At 34.7% G+C, this 27,210-nt stretch overlaps 1 protein-coding gene and 1 non-coding gene across 3 annotated transcripts in view; both read right to left on the bottom strand.

The window, feature by feature from the left end:
- Positions 1 to 397: 397 nt before the first annotated feature.
- Positions 398 to 27,210, bottom strand: part of ABHD18 (abhydrolase domain containing 18) — a 42,262-nt gene continuing 15,449 nt past the window's right edge. The window contains exons 2-13 of one of the 2 annotated variants that reach the window (XM_067036657.1): positions 25,659 to 25,767; positions 24,935 to 25,019; positions 21,292 to 21,392; positions 19,631 to 19,709; positions 19,175 to 19,269; positions 17,600 to 17,617; positions 13,637 to 13,775; positions 11,430 to 11,519; positions 10,654 to 10,755; positions 6,115 to 6,493; positions 5,471 to 5,633; positions 398 to 2,763 (exon numbers count right to left, since the gene is read on the bottom strand). In XM_067036657.1, the coding sequence (XP_066892758.1) occupies positions 2,712 to 2,763; positions 5,471 to 5,633; positions 6,115 to 6,493; positions 10,654 to 10,755; positions 11,430 to 11,519; positions 13,637 to 13,775; positions 17,600 to 17,617; positions 19,175 to 19,269; positions 19,631 to 19,709; positions 21,292 to 21,392; positions 24,935 to 25,019; positions 25,659 to 25,750 (1,395 nt within the window). In that variant the 5' untranslated portion in view covers positions 25,751 to 25,767 and the 3' untranslated portion in view covers positions 398 to 2,711. Of the gene's footprint in view, positions 2,764 to 5,470; positions 5,634 to 6,114; positions 6,494 to 10,653; positions 10,756 to 11,429; positions 11,520 to 13,636; positions 13,781 to 17,595; positions 17,618 to 19,174; positions 19,270 to 19,630; positions 19,710 to 21,291; positions 21,393 to 24,934; positions 25,020 to 25,658; positions 25,768 to 27,210 lie in introns of those variants that run through there. The other variant, XM_067036658.1, reaches the window with a different exon arrangement.
- LOC131759033 (small nucleolar RNA SNORA42/SNORA80 family) lies at positions 13,437 to 13,573 on the bottom strand. The gene has a single exon (XR_009336367.1). It is a non-coding gene; the product is annotated as a small nucleolar RNA SNORA42/SNORA80 family (small nucleolar RNA).

Here is a 27,210-nt window from a genome sequence, read left to right as displayed (position 1 = left end):
TTATTTCCAAACCGAGTTTCTACAGCAGCCTCTGCTCAGGACCCCCATTCCCAGTCCTATAGTTCTTATCTCTAGATTTTAATTGTTTGCAGTACATTTACTAGTGTAAATGTAATACTATCTAATAGTGAGTTACACAACATTTAGATTGGTCCGTCAGAATTCTGGTTTCCCTGACATCACACATATTTTGGGGGGAAATTTGGCTCTTGTTGTAGATACTGAATACTGTTTTGCTAGAGACTCCTTTGCTTATATTTGCCTTACATTGTTTGGGTCATAATATTACTAAGAAGGAACACACACTTAGTTCAACTTTGGCTATATTAATCAAATGTGACACGGGTTTTCTGCGTTTAGAATAATACCTCTTGAACATAACAAGTAATTAATTTTTAAGACTTTTATTGTGAAGTGAAAAATATTTGGAAATGATTTTAAAAATTTCAGTTACAGAGTCAATAATTCAATAATCTTTATAAAAGAAAGCATCACCTTAAAATTTACATTCATAAGAAACAATCTAAAATGCATATGCTAAAATGATTTAATAGTACTTACAACATTATCAAATCATGAAATTCAGAAACGTTTTTTAACCACAGGGTGTCAGGCTCAGATGTCTTCAGGGCTAAGTGGGAAACACAAAGTAGTGAAGGAGTCTAATACAAGAGCTTGGAGTTTGGTGGATTATGGCAAACTGGGGAATGCATACCCAGTCTAAAGACTTTGCAAATTCAAAAATTTTCAAGATATTATGCACACTGAATAAAACAACTGTGGGACAAGCTGTCCTGTACTGATTGCCAGTTTGCAACTCTGGGCTAAATGAATTTCTAGCAATTTATGTTCCCAATCTTCAAAATGGCAGACAGCACTTCTTTAGGTAGTTGTCCTAGAACATCTGGATAAGAGAAGAGATTTTGAAAACACCTCTTTCGCATTTATTTGGGAGAAATTAGTTATGCCTAAGAGTTAATTAAACTGAAATGAAATTTCATTCTTTTACCAACAGAAAGTTACATACCATGGTACATTGTTGCTTAGTAGGAAATATTTATGTGAAAAATAAAGTACTGATTTCACCTAAAGCCATTGCTCAGAAAGCATTCAATCACCTCACTAAATACATAAGAAAATACTTGTACTTCAATTACCAACAAGGTTTACTTTATCTTTAAAGGGCATTTTGTTGGAGAACTTTAGATTTCATACTTTCAGTGAAAAGTAAAGGTTCTAATCTGAACATGTAAAATTGCTATAGCTCAAATGGCTGTAACCATGTTTGTTTGTTATGTCAAAGTAGTTTTACAGAATTTACAACACTGTATGCCATCAGTGACTTCACATTAATCATTTAAAAATAGTTTTAAAAAAGGTGATGGAGGCATAAGAGGGACAAATAAAATCTCCTTTAAAAAGCTACAAAGGCATCTTATAATTCAAATATCCTTACTAGACTAGGAATACATATTTTAAAATAACCCACAGACAACACATATTTCAAAAAAATAAAACTCAAATATATTATTTCTAAACCCCAAATATTTTCTACTTTTAAAAACATTTTAGTTCTTGGCTTGAGAAGTTTAACCTAAAAAGAAAGCACCAGGAATTCCCTGGCAGTCCAGTGGTTAGGACTCTGCACTCTCGCTGAGGGCCCGGGTTCAGTCTCTGGTCGGGGAACTAAGATCCCACAGGCCGTGCGGTGCAGCCAAAAAAATTTAAAGTAAAATAAAATAAAACGAAAGCACCAAGTGTAGCCATATAATATTCCATTTTAAAAAGTTACTAGTTATTATAACTTTTCTGTAAAATAAAGTTTATATGGACAGATCAATTGCATATGTGGCCATTAATTTCTGAAATTAAAAAATCAAAGCTGTTAAGTACTTGGCCTAAAGTTAGATGTTTAACAAACTCAGAGTATGTATACAAGAAAATGTTAAGAAACAGTTATTAATTATTGCAATAGGTCTTTCATTATTTCAGCATTCATGAATTGAAACTTTTCAAGTAGGGGAAAATGTTTGGCATTTTTTTCTAACCTAATATTTGGCAAAGTTTTTAAGTTTAGCCAAGTCTTATGCATCTTATCTGCATTCTCACATTCAATTTAATTATTAAAAGTACTTAAGTAGAAAGCAAAAAGGATTTTTTAGTATTCAAAGTTAAAACTGATTTTACACATGATAAGTATCCATGGCAGAAAATTAAAGTTGAAAATAAGATTATAAATTCACTGTGGATCCATAAAAGAAATAAACATGTTTCTCGAATCAAGTCAATAATAGAAATGTCATGTAAGGGCATATATACAATACAGGGTGACATATTACAAACTAAGTTTGATTTAGCAGTTCTTTAAAAACCAGTTGGGTTTCTATGAATACATTTATTTTAAATTAATAAATTATTCATAATTAAAAATTTAAAGTTTACATAAATAGCAACAACAGACTAGATATTGATTTTTATGGGATTCCCACAAATAGTACAAAATAGTTCAGCATTATTTCATCCAAATATTGGTTTACCATTATTCAAATGTATTTTAAGATTATAGTTGACTGATCTGTAACACTGAATTCCAGACTAAATTGACAGCAATTAGATATATAGTGCTGTCTGCTTGTTCTTCACATCATCAAAGGATCAAACTCCTTTCGTAAGAAACATGATGGCTGCACTGGTTACATACAGTGATCCCATTAGTTAGCGTATTTACGGAGGAAGCGTTCAAATGCATCATAGATGGCGCGCCTAAAATTAAATACGAAAGAAAAACTACAAGTAATTAGCAAAAAAGGGGGACAGACAGTGTTTTTACTATAAGTTATTTCCAAATAACCTGTGTCTTGCAAGCTGACCTCCTCTCCAAATATCAATAGCTGTGGAAGAGGCAGGTACGCGAGGGTGAGTGTTTGGATCCATGTAACTTCACCACTACTGGAAAACTTCAAATGTACTTCCAACCGATGGTTCATAAATGCCATCTTTTCCTATGAAGCACTTTTTTGTGCCTTTAAATTTATATAATATATGTATACATTTATGTATAAAATATGAAATGATAAAATGAAAAGGAACTGGTTTCTTTTTATTCTGTTACTTGTTGAAAATTAACTGGCTATAGAACTTTTCAAATGTAGTATTCAATCTACTGCATAGATTATGATATAGCAACTGAACTTAAAAGCCTTAGTTTCCTACATTAACTCCACTAGGTATTTTAGTATTTTAATTGGAAAGGAAGAGTCAAACTGATCTGGCCCAGGTTCATAAGATATTATTTTTAAGCCTTATTTTTTTTCCTATTGGCAAATATATTTTCATTGTAGAAAAGTCAGAAAAAGGGAAAAAAGTCATAATCCCATCACTCTAAGATATCTACATTTAATCTTTTCCTACAAGCTTTTTTTTTAATGCTTATGTCTGTACTTTCACCCAGTTTAAATGATAACTGAGATCATATTAATCCTGTGTTATACTTGTTTGACTAAGCATTTCCTCACATCCTTAAAAAGATAGTAAGATTAACTTTAAAACTGGCACCTGCTACAGACTGTGATTTCCAATTTGTTGGAAAGACAAAGCTTTGTATAATGTTTGTGTGTATTTGGCTCAAAAATCTAAAAAATGAGGTCTAGGGTTGCAATCTGGCCTTGTGTACATGGTATGAGGAGGGTTAGTAAAGATATACATATGCATTTAAAATCATTTGAATGGTCTCATTCATTTGTATTATCAATCAGTTCTAAATAACCCAAATTATTAGAGCACATAAAGGATTGGCTTGTTTTATTTTATTTTATTATTTATTTATTTATTTATTTTGGTATGCGGGCCTCTCACTGTTGCGGCCTCTCCCGTTGCGGAGCACAGGCTCCCGACGCGCAGGCTCAGCGGCCATGGCTCACGGGCCCAGCCGCTCCGCGGCATGTGGGATCTTCCCGGACCGGGGCACGAATCCGTGTCCCCTGCATCGGCAGGCGGACTCTCAACCACTGCGACACCAGGGAAGCCCGGCTTGTTTTATTTTAAAATCTGGGGTATGAAAAGCCTGAATCTGTAAAATTCTACTACTCCAATGCCATCTAAACTTTGTTAGGTTTTGAAGTGACTAGTGGGGAGTAGGAGAGGCCAAATGGCTTAGCAGTTACTCTACCAGAGCATGTTATTTAACCTTTTTTGTTTCCTATGTTTCTGTGTAAAGGTGATATTAAAAATAACGTATGAAGCAATTGCTCTAGTACCTGGCACATGTTGATAGCTAACATTTATCTCTTTCTCAAATGAAGCCTTCAGATTAGCACTTAAGAGTTTTTACTGCTGACTTCTATTCTTCCTAATGCCTCTCAGCCACACTCCCACGTAGATACATAAAAGAGTAAAAGAAATTTGACAACGATTTACTAAAACAAGCATGTGCGTTCCCTGCATTCACATGTATAACAGAACTTTAGACTCTTGAGCAACCCTAGCAACACTAAGTACTCACAATTTTCGTTTGTTTTTGTCTTAGTTTTGTTGTGCCAGAGGGTCACTTGAGTACTGGATAAGTAGTCTGCTCACTCACCAACTAACAGGGACTCAAATGCTTGATAAATGAGTATTTTTTAAAAGATCGTACTATAAAAAGAAAGGGTTACTATATTCCTGAGGACATTACAGACTTGGAGAATTAGATGTACCTCAGAAAGGTGATATCTATAAACTGAACTACATAAGCAACAACATACAAAGAATTACTTCTTAGGTTAAAAAGAACTAAAACATGTCACACATACAGCACACGCATTCTTCTATTATACCGCTATCCAGCTGGCAGTTTTGGAACACTGCACAGGGCACTGGTCTAAGCACTTTATGTGAACTAATTTAACCATTAATGATAAATACTCCAATGATACCTGTTACAATAAAATTTGAATAGAAGTAGAAATAAAAATTATCAAAAAACTAGAATAATAGCAAAAAGTCTTTATAAATTTTAGCAAACACCAGAGTCATATAAGGTTATTAACAATAAAACCAGTATTTCACTTCTCTTTTAGGGTTCAATATTCACCTGCTACTGAAAAACATTGCTAGATTATTCCACAGATACTCAGGTCATTCTGAGAGAAGAACATCAGAGTGGACTGAAAAATTCATGATGAGCCAAAGCGAGTTTTACAAACCCTAATGTTCCTCCCTACACCCTAAAACACCTAGCTATTAATATTTGAAGAGGGTAAAACCACACAACAAAGCATGCCTATCATATGCTATTTCCTAGTTCTCTAGAAGGAAAAGAAAATAAGAAGACAAGATAGGAAAGAGTATCACAATGTGAGAATTGAGAGAGGCAGGAAGGAAATAAGAGAGCTAAAATGTATAATAAAAATACCCAATCTTTATATTTGTTGAGCCAAAAAAGTCCCCCAAACAAACAACAAATAGACACCTGTTAGACCAATCATCTTACCTGAAGAGTCCTTGTTTAAAAAGATAAGCACTAATATGACCCCCTTCTAGATATCGGATTTCACAACCAGGCCAAATTTCTTGTAGACTCCGAACTCCTGTTCGTGGAATATAGGCATCTTCTTTGGCTTGAACCACTATGATGAGGCTTGGGTCAACTGGAACTAGGTACAGGATTTTTTTAAGATGCAACATATATACTTTTAAGAAGCTCTAAGAATTTTACATAAATACTAGTAATCATATTGGAGAATAAAATACACCATACAATGAAGTAAGTAAAACATTTGCCAAACTAAAATTTTTGATTAAGTCAAAAAATCGACTATACTATACCATAACGTTATAATATTCATCTCTAATACAAAATTGAGATGAATATTCTAAAGAAGATACAAAACCCAATGTTTTTAAAGAACTAATAAAATGGTCTTAGATTTTCATGGATAAAATTTAAATATGATACATTTACACAACCAACTTATCTTAGAAAACACATTGTGGAGCCAACAATAAATATATTCTTGAAAATATGAAATTATCTTGTAAAGCATCCTTAAAAATATTTCACATATTTTACATATCATCAGCATGATTATCACATATCATCAGCAAATATTTTCAATTTCATATAAAAATTAATACCTGAGAAATTTGCTACATGAGTACATTCATCCATAACTCCTTTCATAAATATTAAAGATTCTTTCTGAAGAGTGTTTCTTCTTTGTTCTTTACTGAGTAGGTGGTATGACTGAGGATTACAACGCGTATAACTACTTTCGTTGGTTGAAAGTGTTTGATTGAAGCACCCCATCCTAGAGGTATCTTGCAACAAGAGTCCTTCTGATGTGGCACTGATCGATGTTTTACTAGATTTATGGCACTCAGCAGCTTTTTGGGATACAACTTGGTCCGCCATATCTAAATTTAAAGTTCTAGAAACCAGGTTAAGGTTAGTTAGCTTGTCTGCACTGCTAGGGAAGTGTTTCAGGAACTCTTGTCCCATTTTGAAAGAATCTGTCTGATTATATGAAAGAAAAGAAAATGTCATTTAATATAAATAGGATTTTATTTAACAACCTTGTTAAAACAGAGAAAACACAAATGTCCATCAATTAATAAATGGATAAACAAAATGTAGTATATACATGCAATAGATTATTATTCAGTCTTAAAAGGGAGTGAAATTCTGACACATGCTACAACATGGATGAACTTTGAAGACATTATGCAAAATGAATAAGCCAGACACAAAAGGACAATATTGTATGATTCCATTTTTATGAGGTACCTAGAATACTCAAATTCATATAGACAGAAAGTAGAATGGTAGTTGCCAGGGGATGGAAAGAGGGGTGAATAGAGTTTTGTTTAATGGATACACAGTTTCAGTTTAGGAAGATGAAAAAGTTCTGGAGATGGATGGTGGTGATGTTTGCAAAACAACGTAAATGTACTTAATACTACTGAACTGTACACTTAAAAATGGTTAAAATGGTAAATTTTATATTGTGTATATTTTGCCATAATAAAAACAAAAAGAGAAAAGAGATGTCAAAATTTAACTGAGAATGAAGATAAATGATACTTTATTGCTGAATGTTTCTTACTAAATAGTAAAGAGTATCATTTAGCCTGTGACATGTGTTTTGTTTTGTTTTGGCTGCACCTTGTGGCTTGCAGGATCTCAATTCCCTGACCAGGGATTGAACCTGGGTTCCCAGCAGTGGAAGCACGGAGTCCTAACCACTGGACCTCCAGGGAATTCCTGCCTGTGTCATGTTTTTTATTGCCAAAGTTTTGAAATCCATGATTTGCTTTAACCTTAGAACTTCTAAAATTCTTATGAGTGCATCCTGGCAGTAATACACCAGCCACCCCAAATCCCTTTCTCAGGCTGAACTGAGAAAAATTAAAAATTATCAAGGTTGGACATTCCTGGTGGTGCAGTGGTTAAGAATCCACCTGCCAATGCAGGGGACACGGGTTCGAGCCCTGGTCTGGGAAGACTCCACATGCCGCAGAGCAATTAAGCCCGTGCACCGCAACGACTGAGCCTGCGCTCTAGAGCCCGAGAGCCACAACTACTGAAGCCCGTGTGCCTAGAGCCCAAGCTCCCCAAAACAGAAGCCATTGCAATGAGAAGCCCGCGCACCACAGCAAAGAGCAGCCCCCACTCGCCGCAACTAGAGAAAGCCCGCACGCAGCAACGAAGACCCAACGCAGTCAAAAATAAATAAATAAAAAACAAAAAACTTATAAACATGTTCAATTTCACTCATCCTTAAGTAAATTTTTTTTTTGCTGAGGGATGCAGGATCTTAGTTCTGTGACCAGGGATTGAAGCCATGCCCCCTTCAGTAGAAGCATGGAGTCCTAACTACTGGACGGCACCACCAGGGAAGTCCCTACTTAAGTAAATTAAATAAAAACTATACCAAATTTCCCTGTCTGGTTGACCAAAAAACCATGTAAGTCTGATAACACACTGAATTTATGAACTTATGCGGAAATGGACACATATGTTCCTGCTGGTAGTGTAAATTCACACTACTAGAATTAGACAAAATCTAAGATTACAACTGCTTATACCCTTCTACTCAGCAACAACATTTCAAGGAATTTGCACTTGTGAACTGATGTATGTACGTTACTCATTGCAGAACTGTTTGTTAATAGTGAAGGATGAGAAGCAACATAAATGCCCATCAACAAGATACTGGTTAATAAATCATGGTACATCAGTCCATATAATAGGCTGTTATGCAGCAGTGAAAAAGAAAAAGGAAACATTTGTGTACTGTCCATAAGAAAAGGGAAGAAAGAAAAGTTGAGATTTCTCTCGGTTTGAAAAATTCCTTGAAATACTAAATAATATAGTGGGTTATTTGTTGACAGAGATAGGACCTAGGCAAACTGGGAACAAGGGTAGGAATCGTTTTACTATACTTCTTTTTATGCTTTTCGATGCTTGAACTATATGACCATACAACCTATTTAAAAAATAAAAGAACGAAAAATGGGTTGAAGGCAAGGGAAAACAAACAAACCACAACAACCTGGTTAGCAGAACAAATCACTAACGCTATCCACATCACAGAAATATGAAAAGGAAGGAAAGGAAGTTTAGTAACATCAGGAAATGGAAGGTCAAAGCATCCTAGAATTATTCAGAGCAGTACATCAACAAATTTAATTTCTTTTGATTGGGAAAACACAGTTTTTAAAATGAAAAAAAAGGAAGCTGGCTTGATATTTCTTGAATATTCGTAACTGTGAACTAGTTCTAACTAAGACAAAAGGACTCTTGTATACAATCAGCAAGAGTCACAGAGAAAAAGGGCTGAAGAAGAATACACTATCATTTCAGAGAGCCCAAATTTATGAACCTCCCTTAAAAAATGCATGTTAGGTTTTCTCATAAGCTCTCAAATATAATTATCTTTCTGATTATATGTATCAGGAACTAGCTAACAGGGAGAGCTATTTTGTATAAAGTTCCTAGGCGAGTAATTAACTGCCCTTTGAGGCTCCGCCAAATAGACCTATTTTACAAGAGTGAGCCCCCCTCCCCCTGCCTCCCTCTCCCCCTTCCCCCTCCACCTCCGCCTCCCCCCCCTCCTTTCCCCCCTTCCCCCGACCAAGCTGCAAGGCACGCTGGATCTTCTTCCCCACCAGGGGTCAAACCCGTGCCCCTGTAGTGGACGTGCAGAGTCCTAACCGCTGGACTACCAGAGAAGTCCCCTACAAGAGTAAGTTTTTTTTTTTTTTTTTTTTTTTTTTTGTGGTATGCGGGCCTCTCACTGCTGTGGCCTCTCCCGCTGCGGAGCACAGGCTCCGGACGCGCAGGCCCAGCGGCCATGGCTCACGGGCTTAGTTGCTCCGCGGCATGTGGGATCTTCCCGGACCAGGGCACGAACCCGTGACCCCTGCATCGGCAGGCGGATTCTCAACCACTGCGCCACCAGGGAAGCCCCAAGAGTAAGTTTTATTTTGATGTAATTACAAATAAAAAGTCCTTGTTGATAGAAGAAAGATTCCTTTTTTTCCCTGAGGTTTCTTGAGGTTCACAGTAACTTTTAAACTGAATGTGCAAAATTTTAAAATTCATGAAAAGAAAAAAACATTTCTGAGAAGAATTGGTCACCTTAGGAGAATAACAGAGAACCAACTCATTTCCCTGATAATTGGTAAATTTAGGTATATGAAATGAACTATGAAGTAACCAAATAATTGATAAGGGAAGTGGCTTTTTTAAAAAGCAAAGTATTCCAATTAATAAATGAAAAAAGAGGATAGAATTAGGGTATCAGCATTTTGCAATACTCAATATAATAGACACAGTCATTAGGCATCAACGGCTGCTTACACCACAAAAAAGAGCAGCCAGACATTATCTGCTTCCTATACTCTTACCAAAGAAGGATAAACTGAGTTTAATCAAGCCTCTAGACCTAGTTGCCAATTTGCAGGCACTAGAGAACACGGAGGAATATGCTAAAGTGCATCATGAGAATGCAAACAAAAATCTAGACTGTGAGAAACTCTACAGGTAAATAGCCCAAGTTCTTCAATAGATAAATTATAAGGAAAAGAAAAGGATGAAAGGGAACTTATAGATTAAAAGACACTTAAAAGACCCATAAAATAAAAGAACTGAAGTGTCCAGGGATGCATATTTGACAGAAGGAAGTAATCACTATAAAAATCAGGATAATGATAACTAAATAGTAGGGGGAGAAAGGTCTTCTGATTAGGACACATGAAAGTGGTTTGTGGGTTAGGTGCTATGTTCCGAGCTGGGTGGTCAAGTTCTTTTCAAATGTGTTAGCCATTTAATAAATATAGTAAGCTATGCACTTGCTTTGCATGATTTTCTGTATTTTATTTTAAAATGAAGAATTTTATTAAGTAAAAAATAGTACTGCTTTTTAAAAATCTGCAATTCAGGGAATTCCCTGGCAGTCCAGTGGTTAGGACTCCGTGCTCTCATTGCTGAGAGATGGGTTCAATCCCTGGCTGGGGAACTAAAATCTCACAAGTCACGTGGAGCGGTCACACACAAAAAAGTTATATATGTTAAAAAAACACAACAAAACTGCCATTCTTTTTAAAAATCTGAATCATTAAACATGGTCAACATTTCCCCCACAATGTTCTGCAGAAGTTAAAAATACTTACTCCACAGTATTCAAGCATGTGAATAATTTCTTCTTCATAAACTGTCTGTGTATAATACTGCTTTTCTAGCTCCCTCCAATTAATCGATTTACTTAGCACGCCCTGAAATAACAAACTAAATTAAGATCAAATCACACGTATAAAGCATGTTGTCCAATAGTTTTTATTATTATTACTGTGCAGAAAAAAATTAACAGAGCAGACCTGAGATTTCCTATCTTTAAACAAGCCTGCTTGTGAGGTTGGCCCTTGACTAGAGTCCGGTAACTTGACTAGTAAAAACAGTTCTTTACCCTGATATAAAACTTCCAAAATGATAAAGTGGGTCACTGTGCCTAAACTGCTTATACAAACAATGTAGTTTCTCCTGAACACCTGATTTCCTTCTGGAATTTAGTACATGCTAGGCAAAGGGTGCCTAAGCGACTGACCCCTGATATAAACCCTGGACTCCTAGGCTCAAATGAGCTTCACTGATGGACAACACTTTGCACATATTGTCATACTCATTGCTGAGGGAATTAAATACAACCTGAGAGACTCCACTGGAAGTTTATGCCTGCTTTCCTCTGGACTTTGCTCCGTGTGCCTTTTCCCTTGATTGATTTTGTAATGTCTCCTTTTGCTGCAATAAGTTTTAATTGTGCGTATGACTATATACTGAGTCCTGCGATTCCTTCCAGTGAATCACCAAGGCTGGGGGTGATTTTGGAACCCTGTAAACAATTACCGTTAATTATATATAATTATCTAAATATTAATTGCAATTAAATTACCGTAGTGAAGACCCCAGATGCTGTGGACCAAGACAGACATGGAATCAATGGCATGGGCTTAGGCCAGCTGGATACTGCTAAGGAAGCCATCTGTAACATGATAACAGAGAGATTCAGTTTAAAGTTTACATTCACTAAAATGAAAAATATTTAATATTAAGAAGTACTTTGTATAGTAGTTGATGAGATAAGACATGAACACAAAGTCTCTTAAACACTCATGAGAAGTCTAGCAAACTCTCCAAATTCCCTAAACCATAAAACTCAACAATGACATATAACTGCCCCCTAAAAAAGGCAATTAAATGTATTAGGAAATTTTAAGTACCTTAAGACCCATCACAGAAAGCTACTTTCTACTGGTAAATATAGAGGAAACATGCTGGAATGTAGATGCTGGGCAGTAGGCTAAGCACACTCATTATGTAAGTGACCTGGCTCAGATAGAGCAAAATCTCAACCATAAAATCTCAGGCTTTCGAGGTTGACTGAAAGATGTCAAGAATTTGGTGAACTACAAAGCAGATTATAATTGATATAAACTGATATAAACTGATATAAAATGATGTAATATGTTTAGAGAAGGGAAATGTTATTTTTGGCTAGAGGAATCAGAGAAGGCTTCATGAAATGGTTGAGTCTTTTAGGGGAAATGAAAGATGGGGTCGTGTCTTTCATATAAAGGAGACAGTATAATCAAAGGCAAGATGGTGAGAAGCACAGGGTCTGGTAGGGAAACAGCCAATATACTTCAGTTATGCTGGTCAATAGGGCACATGTGGCCAATGGGGTAGGGGAGATAGGTAGGGCTAGAAAGATCGATCAGGATCAGATTAGAGGTCGCTTTGTTCTGTAGATAATGGGGAATTAATAAAAAGACCTGAGCAAAGGAGTGTTATTGTCAAGTGATTCAACGAAGCTAAGTAGTATTTTATAACATTGTTTAGAGAGGGTGAGATTTGAGGTAGGGTTTATAGGTAGTAGTCCAGTTGACAGTTATAACACCCCAACCTAGGTCATAACAATGGAAACACTACTAGTTAGGAAAAGAAATCCTTTCCCACTCTTCAGTTTCACTGTCTTTAGTTGTTCTGAATTTGAGTTTTTGAAGCTAATTTTACCAGTTTCACTCCTTGGTAGTTGTTTTGAATTTGAGTAAGGTTTTACACTTAATTTTATAATTCAAATGACTTACACAATATATATATTTTAATGTACTGTATGACTAATATGTCCAGAAAATGAACCAGAGCGTGTTCCTGGCCCTCAGTGAATCAGTTGCTTTATAGAGAAAACAGACTGCTAGACAAGTAATCACAGTAAAATGAAGTAAGTACGTGTTACTGAGAAACGAAGTATAGTCTGGGAATCCGGAAGAGTTTCTCACAGGAAGTAAGCTCTAATCTGGAAGCAGAAGGACAAGCTCTTATTTGGCCAGGTGAAAGGGAATGAGGGGGCACTAGATGGGTGCCAGCACCTGGCATAGCTAGTGCCCAGTTCAATAGCAAAACCTGTGGAAGGTTTTAAGCAGGAGAGAGCAGAGATCAGATTTAGGAAGACCACTCTAGTTAACAGTGTGGACAAAAAGCCTTAAGAAAAAGGTCAAGGAGTGAAAAGACTAGACAGAGAAACCAATTAGGAGGCCGTTTTAGTATGCTCTAGAAAGCAAAGGTAAAACAGGTTGATGGAGAGAAGAGATAAAGGAAAAGTGTTTTCCAAATTAGCTATCTTCACCAATTTAACAGCAAAATAAGGCATTTATAGTTGACACTTGAAGTTTAGTTTATAATCAACTTTTAATAAAAGATTAAATCTAACACCTGAGATATAGCTGTGGAATAAGTAGTATAATCAGTACCTACATAAATCATACAAAAAATATCATTACTTCATAATTGGAATGAAAGTTTAGAATCTGTTTCTGCTTTCACCAAAACTAAAATTAATTCTATACCTAAAGTGAATTTTTAAATAAATAGATTCCCTAGATCTTCCCCCCACCTCCCACACTGTACAACGCCTTTCAGTGCTCACAGCCCACAGGTAAGGAGACTGGGCAATGGTTTGAGGCTGCAATTTTCTCTGGCATGTGTACACTATGAGAGGCCCACAGAGGAGGATGTGCCACAAATCCATTACCTTGCTTGATTCCCTAGATTTTATAAACATAACCACAATTAAATATCAGTTAAAATGAAAATGCTTACGTGTCCTCCCATGGATATTCCGGTCATTCCAAGAGGTCCATAACCCTCCCTCTCTAGCCAGTGCAAGAGAGCTGCAGATTCTAAAACAAGAGCTCCTCCCATCACAAAAAGATCAGACACGTTTTTTAAGCTGGACCTTCTAGCCTCACAAAACAAAAGAGAAAATTATTTATTTTATGTATTTATATTATAATATATGCAAATTTACAACAGGCAGCCAGAATACATGTTTTTCCTTTAAAGGACCAGATAGCTAAGTAAAACAATGGAATAAATGGATGGAATTGGAATGCTGCTAACATTGTTCTGCATATTAATCACCTAAAACTTATTTTTTAAAAAAGCTGTATCTAGGGACTTCTCTGGTGGTACAGTGGTTAAGAATCCTCCTGACAATGCAGGGGACATGGGTTCAAGCCCTGGTCCAGGAAGATCCCACATGCCACGGAGCAACTAAGCCCATGCGCCACAACTACTAAGCCTGCGCTCTAGAACCCGCAAACCACAACTACTGAAGCCTGCGTGCCTAGAGCCTGTGCTCCACAACAAGAGAAGCCACCACAATGAGAAGCTCACACACCACAACGAAGAGTAGCCCCCGCTTGCTGCAACTAGAGAAAGCCTGTGCACAGCAAGGAAGACCCAACGCAGCCAAAAATAAATTTAAAAAAAAAAGCTGTTTCTGCTCTACAACATATAATTTTCATTGAGTTTCAACTACCAAACTATTTTGAAGTCCAGAAAAGAATGTCTTATTTACTTGATATAACTTATAACTGTTAAAATATGTATGAGAAAATAATATTTCTATACTGTCAATTTTTCATTAAATTACCAGTATTGATATAAGGAAAAAAATTTATAGTTGTCCCTTCTAAGAAAAAAATAATTACAATAGAACATAAAGCACATTTTTTTAAAGCAGTGTAAAATAATTCACCTAATACTAGGCATTTTTCACAGAACTAGAGCAAAAGTTTTTTTAATTTATATGGAAATACAAATGACCCCAAATAGCTAAAGCAATCTTTTTTTTTTTTTTTTTTTTTTTTTTTTTTTTTTTTTTTCGGTATGCGGGCCTCACACTGTTGTGGCCTCTCCCGTTGCAGAGTGCAGGCTCTAGAAGCACAGGCTCAGTGGCCATGGCTCACGGGCCCAGCTGCTCCGTGGCATGTGAGATCTTCCCAGACCGGGGCACGAACCCGTGTCCCCTGCATTGGCAGGCGGAGTCGCAACCACTGCGCCACCAGGGAAGCCCGCTAAAGCAATCTTGAAAAAGAAAAATGGAGCTGGAGGAAGCAGACTCCAGCTGACTCCTGCAGTATACTGTAGCTATACTACAAAGCTACAGTAATCAATACAGTATGGTACTGGCACAAAAACAGAAATATAGATCAATGGAATAGGATAGAAAGCCCAGAAATAAACTCATGCACCTATGGTCATTTAATCTATGACAAGGGAGGCAAGAATATACAATAGAGAAAAGACAGTCTCTTCAATAAGTGGTGCTGGAAAAACTGGAAAGCTACGTAAAAAGAATCAAATTAGAACATTTTCTAACACCATACACAAAAATAAACTCAAAATGGATTAAAGACCTAAATGTAAGACCAGGTACTATAAAACTCTTGGAGGAAAACATAAGCAGAACACGCTGACATAAATCGCAGCAATATCTTTTTCTATCCATCTCCTAGAGTAATAGAAATAAAAACAAAAACAAACAAATGGGACCTAATTAAACTCAAAAGCTTTTCCACAGCAAAGGAAACCATAAACAAAGCAAAAAGACAACCCACAGAATGGGAGATAATATTTGCAAACAAAGCAACCGACAAGGGATTAATCTCCAGAATCACAAACAGCTCTTACAGCTCTGTGTCAAAAAAACAAACAACTCAATCAAAAAATGGGCAAAAGATCTAAATAGACATTCCTCCAAAGAAGACATACAGATGGCCAAAAAGCACATGAAAAGATGCTCAATGTCACTAATAATTAGAAAAATGCAAATCAAATCTGCAATGAGGTATCACCTCACACCAGTCAGAATGGCCATCAGCAAAAAGTCTACAAACAATAAATGCTGGAGAGGGTGTGGAGGAAAGGGAACCCACCTATACTGTTGGTGGGAATGTAAATTGGTACAACCTCTATGGAGAACAGTATGGAGGTTCCTTAAAAAACTTAAAATAGAACTACCATATGATCCAGCAATCCCACTCCTGGGCATATCCAGGGAAAACCATAATCTGAAAGGATACATGCACCCCAGTGTTCACTGCAGCACTATTTACAATAGCTAAGACATGGAAGCAACCTAAATGTCCATCAACAGAGGAGTGGATAAGGAAGATGTGGTGTATATATATACAATGGAATATTACTCAGCCATAAAAATGAAATAATGCCATTTGCAGCAACATGGATGGACCTCAGGATTATCATACTAAGTGAAGTAAGTCATACTGAGAAAGACAAATAGCATATGATATCAATCATATGTGGATTCTAATTTAAAAAAAGATACAAATAAACTTATTTACAAAACAGAAACAAACTTACAGATATCAAAAACAAACTTACAGTTACCAAAGGGGAAATGTGGTGGGGGAGGGATAAATCAGGAGCTTGGGATGAACATACACACACTACTATATATAAGATAGATAACTGGGACTTCCTTGGTGGTGCAGTGGTTAAGAATCCTGCCAATGCAGGGGACACGGGTTTGAGCCCTGGTCCGGGAAGATCCCACGTGCCACGGAGCAACTAGGCCCATGTGCCACAACTACTGAACCTGCACTCTAGGCTCGCAGGCTCCGTGCTCCGCAACAAGACAAGCCACCGCAATGAGAAGCCCGTGCACTGCAACAAAGAGCAGCCCCCACTTGCCACAACTAGAGAAAGCCCACGTGCAGCAATGAAGACCCAACGCAGCCAAAAATAAATAAATAAATAAATTTAAATTAAGAAAAAAAAGACAGATAACCGACAAGGACTTACTGTATAGCACAGGGAACTCTACTCAATATTCTGTGATAACCTATGTGAGAAGAGAATCTAAAAAATAGTGAATAGATGTATTTGTATAACTGACTCACTTTGCTGTACAGCAGAAACTAACAACGTTGTAAATCAACTATACTCAAATAAAATTAAAACCTTAAAAAAAGAAACAAGGCAACAACAACAAAAAATAAAATAAATAGCAATGTAAAAGAATTCAAACTAATACTAGGCTCATGTATTACCAAAATCTTAAATGTTGCTTATTTTCACAAAATACATAATTTATGAATATAATGTTAGAAAATTTTTATAATACATGTTTTGATTAATTTAAATACACACCAATTCAACTGAAACTTGCTGTTTTAGAAACTGATTTTACATAAGTACATTTCTTTATAAGAAGCACTTAAATATATATTTTTAGAATCCAGAACTATTCTTATATAATTATAAAAAATATGATTTTATTACTAAAGTGACCAAGTTACAATCTATTTTTGTTAAGTCCTTATTGAATTTGTTACAATATTGCTTCTGCTTTATGTTTTGTTTTGTTTTGGTTTTTTTTTGGCTGCGAGGCATGTGGGATCTCAGCTCCTTGACCAGGGATCAAACCCACACCCCCTGCATTGGAAGGCGAAGTCTTAACCACCGAATTGCCAGGGAAGTCCCTATAATCTATTTTTTAAAATTTAATTCATATAAAGACATACTCACATAATTAGCTTATATATGAAACCTTGCCAAAGTGTACAAAAATTCATTTTGTCAATGGTTATTTATTATACGCCCATGTAGAATAATTATGTGCAAAGATCCAGGTACCACAAGAATGCAATGGGGCCAGAATTCTGTTTTTCAGAAAAAATGGTTAGGCTACCAAAAATTTTAAGATGGCTGAAAATTCAGTATAAAGACTGGAAAATGAAGATAACACATACTTACATTTGGTCCTTGGGTTTCCTGCAGCCATTTAAGAATGTGGGTCAAAGAGAAAGTTTTTAAATAATTAAACACACTCTGTGTCTCAACACACATTAACTTAAGCAAAATAGTTAAACTTGAAGACAATTTAATGCTGAAATAACTATTTTCCAAATAGGGTGCTTAGGAGTTCTCCGGTTTTTCAACTTAATTATTTTTCTTTTTAAAAAAAGCTTCATTGAGACATAATCACATACCATACAATTCACCCATCTAAAGTGTACAATTCAATATTTTTAGTAATTCAACAGGGTTGTGTAATCCCCAACTTAATTTTAAAATGAAGTTTATTGGTTTCTTTTTTCACTTATAAAAAATCTAGAAAATCCGGAAAATCATGTTAGAAGAAAAACTATTTTATCTACAGACAACCATATTAATATTTTGTTGTACTTCTTTCCAAAATTTTCCCTTAGGCACAGTTTCTAAATAGAAAATAATGGATTTTCTATTTTAGGTTTTTTGCATACCTATGCCGTACCACAGAGTTTTATATCCTCTTTTTGTATTATAAATACTTTTCATTCATTACTGTAAACTTTTAAAATAATAACTAACTGTTAAAATTTACTGCATCCTTATTATTTACCAGTATTAACTATTCTAATACTCTGAATAACCTAAGAAATTATTCCCATTTACCAAGTAAAAGTTGAGGTACTAAAAGGTTAACTAACAGGTTCAAGGTCATACAGATAGTAAGTGGTAAAGTAATAAACATAACACAACCAACTGTACAACATTCCAATAGTGCTATGAACCACAATTTCCTTAACCATTTTTCTGTTGTTAGACATTTAAGCTATTTCTAATGTTTTGCTATTAAAAGTTATAAGCTATTAAATATCTTTCCTCTTTTCTATCATTTTCTCTTTTCTTAATATTTTATCCTTAGAATAAACTTCCCAGAATCAAAATGTCAAGGGATGTGAGATTTTTAAAGGTTCCTGATGCATATAGTAAAAATGCTTTCCCAAAGGGCTGAACTGATTTTCAGTCATCAGTAATAACAGTGCCCATTTCACAGTAGCTTTATGACTACCGTGTTTTATTTTTTAAATCTTTTGTAACTGTTCCTTTAAATTTACATTTCTCTTATTACCAGCAACGCTGAACATTTCTTTATATCTGTGCATCACTTTCATTTCTTCTTCTGGGAGTAGTCTGACATAATCTTGAAAAGTAAGTTAAGAACTGTTCTAAACCTCAACTGATACTTAAATGTAAATGTATTTAAAACATGAGGGTTTCCTTAGTAAGTCAAACACTTGACTTATTAATATTAAAATCCAGTATAAATCTCAAAAGAAACAGAAGAACAGTTTATCTTCATTATATAACAGAAGCAAAATCCTTAAATTGCCTTTTAAAAAGGTGTGAAACAATTTTTCACTTCTTTTCATTCTTGCTCCTTAATTCTTAAGCATTTTCTGAACTGACTAAATTTAACTGGTTGAGAAAAGCTGGTTATTATCATTCCTTTTGATGACTAAATCTATAAATAAATAAATAAGAGAAAAGATTTCTAGGTATCACAAAAGGATATAATAAGGGTTTTCTAACAGCAAAGAAGCCATTCGGGCTTCTTTAATCATAGGACGAGCCATTAGTGTTCGTCGTCTCCAGTAATGCTGAGGAAAGAAAAGATGATGTACTTAAAGAATATAATAAATAAATTAGGAGTGTGGGATTAACATATACACACTACTATATATAAAATAGATAAACAACAAGAACCTGCTGTATAGCATAGGGAACTCTACTCAATATTCTGTAATAACCTATATGGGAAAAGAATCTAAAAAAGAATGGATATATGTACATGTATAACTGAATCACGTTGCTGTATACCTGAAAGTAACACAATATTGTAAATCAACTGTACTCTAATATAAAATTAAAATTAAATTTAATTTAAAAATATAATAACCACATCTGTTAAGGAGAGTAACTTAACAAATTAGGGATTAAGATATTATAATAAAGTCTTACATGATCTCCTGTTCCAGCAAGATGAATGCATACGGGTCTATATTTGCTGTTCCATTCTTTAGGCACAATAAATTGGAACCTATTTAAAATAAAACACATCAGTGAAACTAAAAGCCTTTTAATACAAACTTTGAATTCTTAAAAGTTTTATAATTAAATTATTTGGGAGAAAAGGTCATTCAGAATTTTGACATTCAAACTGTAATTGACTTGCTGTTTTCCATGTCCTGTTGGATGAAAGTACAGGTGCTTTATGGCATGATTATTCATCTATAAATTCTACTTCAATAGATATTAGCAATGTAGAATTGTGCATTTAAAATATCATGATCATTTAGTAGTTTAAAAAAATCTGAGTTTTCAGGCACTGATGAATTTTCATTATCATTTATCTATTTATTAAAATGCATTAAAATTGTTATAATGGTTATGGGAATGTAATAAAAATAAACATATGTTTTGGTAGAAAAAAACAAAACAAAACTGTAATTGACTGATTAAACTAATGTTTGCCCAACTGGCAACAAAGATACTGTAAATTTGCTTGCTGTTACGGTATTAAAAATTCAATTACAATATAAGCACAGAATTTATTGCAATCATGTTTACCTTATTCAATACCACAAGTTTATATATGCATAATGAAAGTTTCTTATTTTTAAAGACATCAATATATATGAGTAAGTCCTAGAAAAACAATTCTTTAGATAGCTCCACTTTTTCTCCTTGCAGGAATAATGTTTGGCTGTACAAGCTGTTGATATCAATAACATAGTTCATGTTATCTTTTTTTCACCTTGGAGTGTATAACAGGATCTGATTTATTAAAACTTTTATGTTTGGAGGTAAAAGCAAACCACACCAGAAAAAGCATAGTCTTCTCTATTTGTCGTCTTCTTATCGTAGTATCTTGGTCCTCTCATTTAATGTTTTCTCCTATATGACTTCTTTTTTTATCATTGTAGTAAAATACATATAACATAAAATTTACCATTTTTACCATTTTTAAGTGTACAGTTCAGTGACATTAAGTACACTTACATTGTTATGCAATCACTACCACCATCCATCTTCAGAACTTTTTTATCTTCCCAAACTGATTTACTTCTCTTTCCAATTTCCTTAGCAGTTGACATTTTGGAATTATTATCACAGTAGAACACTGCACTCTGTCAGCTCAAGGTTTGACCTTAGGCAGTTATGTTCTCAGGCAACATAAACCTGAATTCTGAGCTTACTTTGCCTGGGCAAGGGAAAATATCACTACTTATCTATTGTCAATAAATTGTTGAATAGAACATAGACAAGAAAATTTAGGATGGTTTAATGATTATATCTGTTTTGTGCTCATGAAAACTAACTCTTAATTTTCAGTCTCATAATCAAAACTACCAACGTTAACAACTCTGCTTCATTTAGCATTCCCAGCACTGTCCTGCTTCTTGAAATTTTGAAGATTAAGCTGATAACAACTTAAGTTCAAATGTGTACTAAAGCTCTGTATTTTTACTCTGTCCCACCCCACATTTAATGGAAAAATGCTAAATAATTATTGCAATTAATAATAAGTAATTTGAAATAATATGGCATTGATATTATTGTAATTGTATAAATGAATGTAAACAACCTACTGCTTTAACTTTCTGAATAAAAATACTTACCTTGCAGTAACAGATTCAATTGGCATGATATCAGGCACATAGTGGGCCATGGGGGAAACAAAGTGTCCATCTAGGATCTTACAGTCTGACTGCTCTTCAATCTAAAAAAAAGCAAAACCAAGATGCATACACAAGGACAGTGGTATCTAGGTCTATCATAGATGTTTTCTGTTAAAAAGTTCTATTCAATTGTAACTTTTTTTAGTGCCTACTAAGTATCCTTTTTGCCCCATTCTGCTTTCTAAAGGCTCCCACACACATTTCATTTCCTTCTATGTTCTCTACTTGAGTCTACTTGGGAAAACAAACTATAAGTAAACCTTATTTGTACAATGACATGCAATAACAAAATAAAATATTTGTTATAAGAATTCGACAATATAAAGGTAAATATAAAAACAATTTACAAACAAATTATAATTTACCACGATCAAATAAGGGTTGACATTATATATGTTAGAAGGTCTTGTTTTCAGGTAACCTATTGATGAAATGAGTCATGTCAACACATTAAATAAGGAGAAATGTGATAGTTACATATGTAGCAAAGGCATTTCCTTATATTCAACACCTAAGTTTTTTTTTCCACGTTAGTTATTTTTTTTTAATAAAAAAAATCAGGCCAATAGTCAAAATTAAATTAGCAGTAAAGCATCACATATTTTCATTAAAACCAGAAACAAAAATCTGTATTTTTAGAAGCTAAATATATCAACCTCTTTAAAAAACACAAATACTAACCAGTTGTTTCAACATCATTTATTAAATAATCCAAATTTTCTTTGCAAATGACTTAAAATACTACTTTATCATGAAGTAAGTTTCCATAAATTTTTTTGTAAAATTATTTTTTGTAAAATAATTTCAAAAATTATTTTCAATCATTTATCAGGTCTCAATAGCATACCTTTTATTTCTAAACCAGTGTCAGGCTGTGCTGATCATACAGTGCCTTACAATACCCATTGATATATGACTGAGATAGTTTTTACTTACCAGTCTTCCTTGTCAAGTATTCCTGATCTGACTGTACTTCCCAAATATATATTTGAGTTCTTCCCAAAATAATTTTAGGATCCTTTTATGGACCTTAGCTCTAAACTGAATATTTTAATTGGGATTACACTGCATTGTTTGAAAATGGTAAGGAGACCTAATGTGTATAATACGAAATTTTTAATCCAGGAAGTGTTTACATTTTAGTCATCTTTGTGCCTCCTGCAGTTTTAAAGTTTTCTTTTATCTATTTTAGAAGAATTATTTGACAAAGGAGGCAGCACAAACTAATGTGAAAGGGAATAATAATTCAACAAATAGTGTTGGGATAAATGGCAATTTGGTAAGAAAAAAACACTTTCAGAGCCATATATAAGACAGATTTAAAAATTAAGCAAGCTACAACTCAACACTAAAAAGAGGAATAACCCAATTAAAAATGGGCAAGGGTTTCACAGATATTTCTCAAAAGAAGATATACAAATGGCCAATAAGTACATGAAAGGATGTTCAACATCACAGTCATTAGGGAAAGACATATCAAAATCACAATAAAATATACTTCACACCCACTAGGAAGGCTAGGGCAAATAGAAATATTAGTAAGAATGTGGAGAAATTGAAAGCATTATACACTGCCTGTGGAAAAGTAAAATGGTGCACTTTGGAAAACAGTTGACAGTTTGTTAAAAATTTAAGCATACAGTTACCATGTGACTGAGCAATTCCACTCCTAGATATATACCCAAGGGAACTGAAAAAAATATATCCACAAGAACACTAGTACATGAATATTCATAGCATTATTATTCATAACAGTTAAAAAGTAGAAACAACTCAGGATTTCCCTAGTGGTCCAGTGGTAAAGAATCCGCCTTCCAATGCAGGGGATGCAGATTTGATCCCTGGTCAGGGAACTAAGATCCCACATGCCGTGGGGCAACTAAGCCTGCGCGCCACAACTACTGAGCTTGCGCACCTCAACTAGAGAGAAGCCCGGGCGCCACAAACTACAGAGTCCACGCACTCTGGAGCCACAACTACAGAGCCCACGTGCCCTGGAGCCTGCATGCCACAACTAGAGAAGAGAAAACCCGCACGCCACAACTAGAGAGAAACCCTCGTGCCACAACAAAAGATCCCACGTGCCTCAACGAAGATCCCATGTGCCGCAAGTAAGACCCGATGGAGCCAAAAAAAAAGTAGAAACTCAAATGCCCATCTACTGAATAATGGATAAACAAAATGTTGTACATATACACAATGGGATATTATTAAGCCATAAAAAAGAATGAAGCAGTGGTACATGGTACAACATGGATGAACCTGAAAAATTTGCTAAGTGAAATAAGCCAGAAACAAAAGGCCACATGTTGGATGTTTCCATTTATATGAAATGTCCAGAATGGGTGAATCCACAGAGACAACAGATGAGTGATTATCAGCAGATGGGAGGCTGGGGAAGTGGGAGGTGACAGCTAATGGGTACAGGGTTTCTGTTGGGGGCAATAAAAATGTTCTGGAATTAGATAGTGATAGTTGCACATCTTGGGAATGTAATAATAAAGAACAACAACACTGAATTGTACATTTTAAAAGGGTAATTTTTCTATATTTGAATTATATCTCAATCTTTAAAAACTGAGAGTGAGAGGGCAAGAGAGAGAAGGTGGGGGAGAGGAAGGATATCTGTAAGAAAGCATTCTAAAATCCTAACAGTAATTCCTCCTTGGGAGGAAAATGGAATTAGGAGGTGGAAAGTGGCATAAATTAGAGTTTTGATCTTTACTTGGTATGTTTTAAATTTGTTCAAGCCTATGATTTTTTAATAGGAAAAAAACAGAGAAAATAGAAATATTTAGCAAAATTTGAGGGAGAAATGTTCTAAATCCAGAAGATACAAAAGGAACAGCTATGTGGTATAGAGGAGGGATTTACAATTTATAAGATCCTGTTTTTAGCAGTGAAAGTCTTTTGAAAAATGAAATCTGCTAAAGACATCCAATATATAAAAGCGACTAAAGTAGAGTTACTGTGGTTGAAGGCCGTGAGGGATGTGAAGCCTACCCAGCTGCAGGCCCTCCCCTACAACGCTTCAAGTATCCAATTACATAAGCCTAGAAGTGTTTTACAGGAAAACATGGCTGCTTAAAAACAAAATAATTTCAAATATATTTTCTCATATTCTCTAATTTTATAGCATTTTCTTTCTACCCTTCTCTCAGCAATTAACTATATCCCATAACATTTCCCTGATGTTATTTAACAGTTGTTTTGCTATTAACTTCTCATGTGCTGATTCTCTCAATCGAGTACTTCCCTGTATTACTTGTAATTCTTCTGAGTGTTGAATAATTTAACTCTCTTGAGCCTAAAGATAAAAGATGAGGTCCAAAAGATCCATCCCTAAATATTTTCTTGTAGTTAGTTAAGTATTAAATATATGCTCCCATATAAACATGCATATAGTTACTATATGCATTCAGTTAGGGTACATAATAGCATTTTAAAAAATATTAAATGAAAAATCTATATTGTACTCATGTTTTAGAGTTTATTGTTATTATACTCCAACATTCAGCCCACTCTTGCCACACAGTTATATAAAACCTGAATTTCTATAATTGCATTTCTTTCATCTGAATACCTTATCGATGTATATTGGATAATCACTTGAAACCAGATTCTGACATCTTTCTCGATTTCCAATAATCTTTCTGAATTCAAAGAGTCTATTATGGGAAGGGGGAGAAAAAAGGAAAAACTTCAGTATTCCCATTATATTGAGACTGATGAAAAGTAATTAAAAATTAGCAAGTCCAGTTAATAAACTATGTTAAAATTTAATTTTAATAATTCAAGAAAAAAATAGGCTTTGGTTTTTTCAAGCTTGACACTTTGTCTCAGAAAAAACATGAGAAATATCATTGCTCCAAAAGTAATTAACATATGCAAGACTCAAAATTAAAGGCACAAATCTCTAAAATTATTTTTCACAAGTTCAAATACCTCCATGAGCTACAGTATATCACAGTTTTTTAGTCATTACAAATTCAAGTTACCCAAGAAAGTTTAGTCCCTGAAATCTGTAATCGATAAAAAATTACCAAAGTTAAAAATCTATGTCTGAGAGCTCTTTATTTTTAAGTCTGAATTACTTTTAAATTAGTTCAATTTATGATTATATGGGTTAAAACTTAAGAGCAATAATTAGATAAGAGAAAAGGAAATAATTTCTTTCTTATATAGTAGTTAATGCTTAATTTACCAATCACTTTATATTTATAGTAAAGGACTTTATAACTGAAATGAAGTTTTAAATGTTTACTAAAACAACAAATTTAGAAGAGGCATTCAGAAAAAATGCTTACCTTTTGAGATCCTCTGGCCTTCCCCATCCTCTGATAAAAAGTTTTGTAAGGAGAAGTCTCCGATATAGAATATCTAACTTGCTCACACCCATTAGTAGCAAACAAACATCTATAAAACAAAAATTTAAATGAATTTAAAACATTTTATTTTACTCGGCAGGTCAACTTTCTAACCACCTCTACAAATATCAGGTAAAAATTAAACATTGATCTACTCTCTCAGCAACTTTTAAATACACAACACAGTATTGTTAACTATAGTTACCATGCTGTACATTATATCCCCATGACTTATTTATCTTAGAGATCTTAAAAGTACTCATTACAAGAAAAAAAACTGTAACTATGTGAGGTGATGGATGTTAACTAAACTTATTGTGGTAAACACATCACAGTATATATATATATATATATATATATATATATATATATCAGGTCATTATGTGGTATACTTTAAAATAATACAACATTATCAATTATATCTCAGTAAAACTGGGGGAAAATTAAAAAATGAGATTATACTAGAACTTTGAATGTATTCTCTTGGAAATAAGATACAAGATACAGGAAAAAAGAACTCGGATGGAAGTAGAGAAGATGAAGTAGAGCCCTGAGCTACAGTAAACTCTGAATTCCTCTAGGGCAGGACCTTCCCATCCTCAGTACAGTGACTGACAGTAAATATTCAATATTTGTTGAATAACAATAGGACTGGCTAACACCTATGTAGTACTATTTTATCTGCCAGGCACCATTTAAAAACTACACACACACACAGACACACACACACACGTACGTTCTTGCTTAAACCTCCCAACAATTTTATGAAGATATAGTACCCCAAGACAAGGAAACTGAGGCACAGAGAGGATATGATTTACTTAAGGTCACACAGCAAGTGGGAGGCAGACCTAAGACTGAATCTCAGGCACATGGCTGAAGATCTGCTATACTACACTGCCTGTCTTCTACTCTACAGTGCATGAAAAGTAGTAATTAATCAGTGCTACTACTTATGTACCACTTATCTATCTTTCCCAAACATTTCTAAAGTTTTAAAAAAAACATCTGCCTCTGTCTTTTCAAACTGAATGGTGTAGTTTTGATTTCCAGGCAAAACCTGATTTAGGTTCAGGGTTTATTCGACTTAGAAAAATGGAAAATGGAAATTTGCAGCTCCATTAGTGAGCTTTAATAAGGGCTTATCTATTACTTTGAATGCTTTTTGGGGAACCACCATTTATGTCATATTTTTACTCTTTGATTTGTAACAAACTACAACTTTAACTTAATGCTCTTCTTTGTTTGCATTAAGTGCACAATCGAATCCACCATCAGTCGGACTGGCACTTTATTATTTTTAGGACTGGACCAGCAAAACCAAATCATTCATACTGCCTCTTACAACTCTCAAGACCAAGAATAAACATTTACTAGGTAATATACTTGTTAGGCCAGAGGTCTCCAACCTTTTTGGCACCAGCGACCGGGTTCGTGGAAGACCGTTTCTCCACGGACGGACAGCGGGAGAAATGGTTCAGGCGGTACGGTG

This window comes from Kogia breviceps, chromosome 6 (genome assembly GCF_026419965.1).
Source record: "Kogia breviceps isolate mKogBre1 chromosome 6, mKogBre1 haplotype 1, whole genome shotgun sequence".
Lineage (NCBI taxonomy): Eukaryota > Metazoa > Chordata > Mammalia > Artiodactyla > Physeteridae > Kogia > Kogia breviceps.
This window is presented reverse-complemented; position numbering and strand designations above follow the sequence as displayed.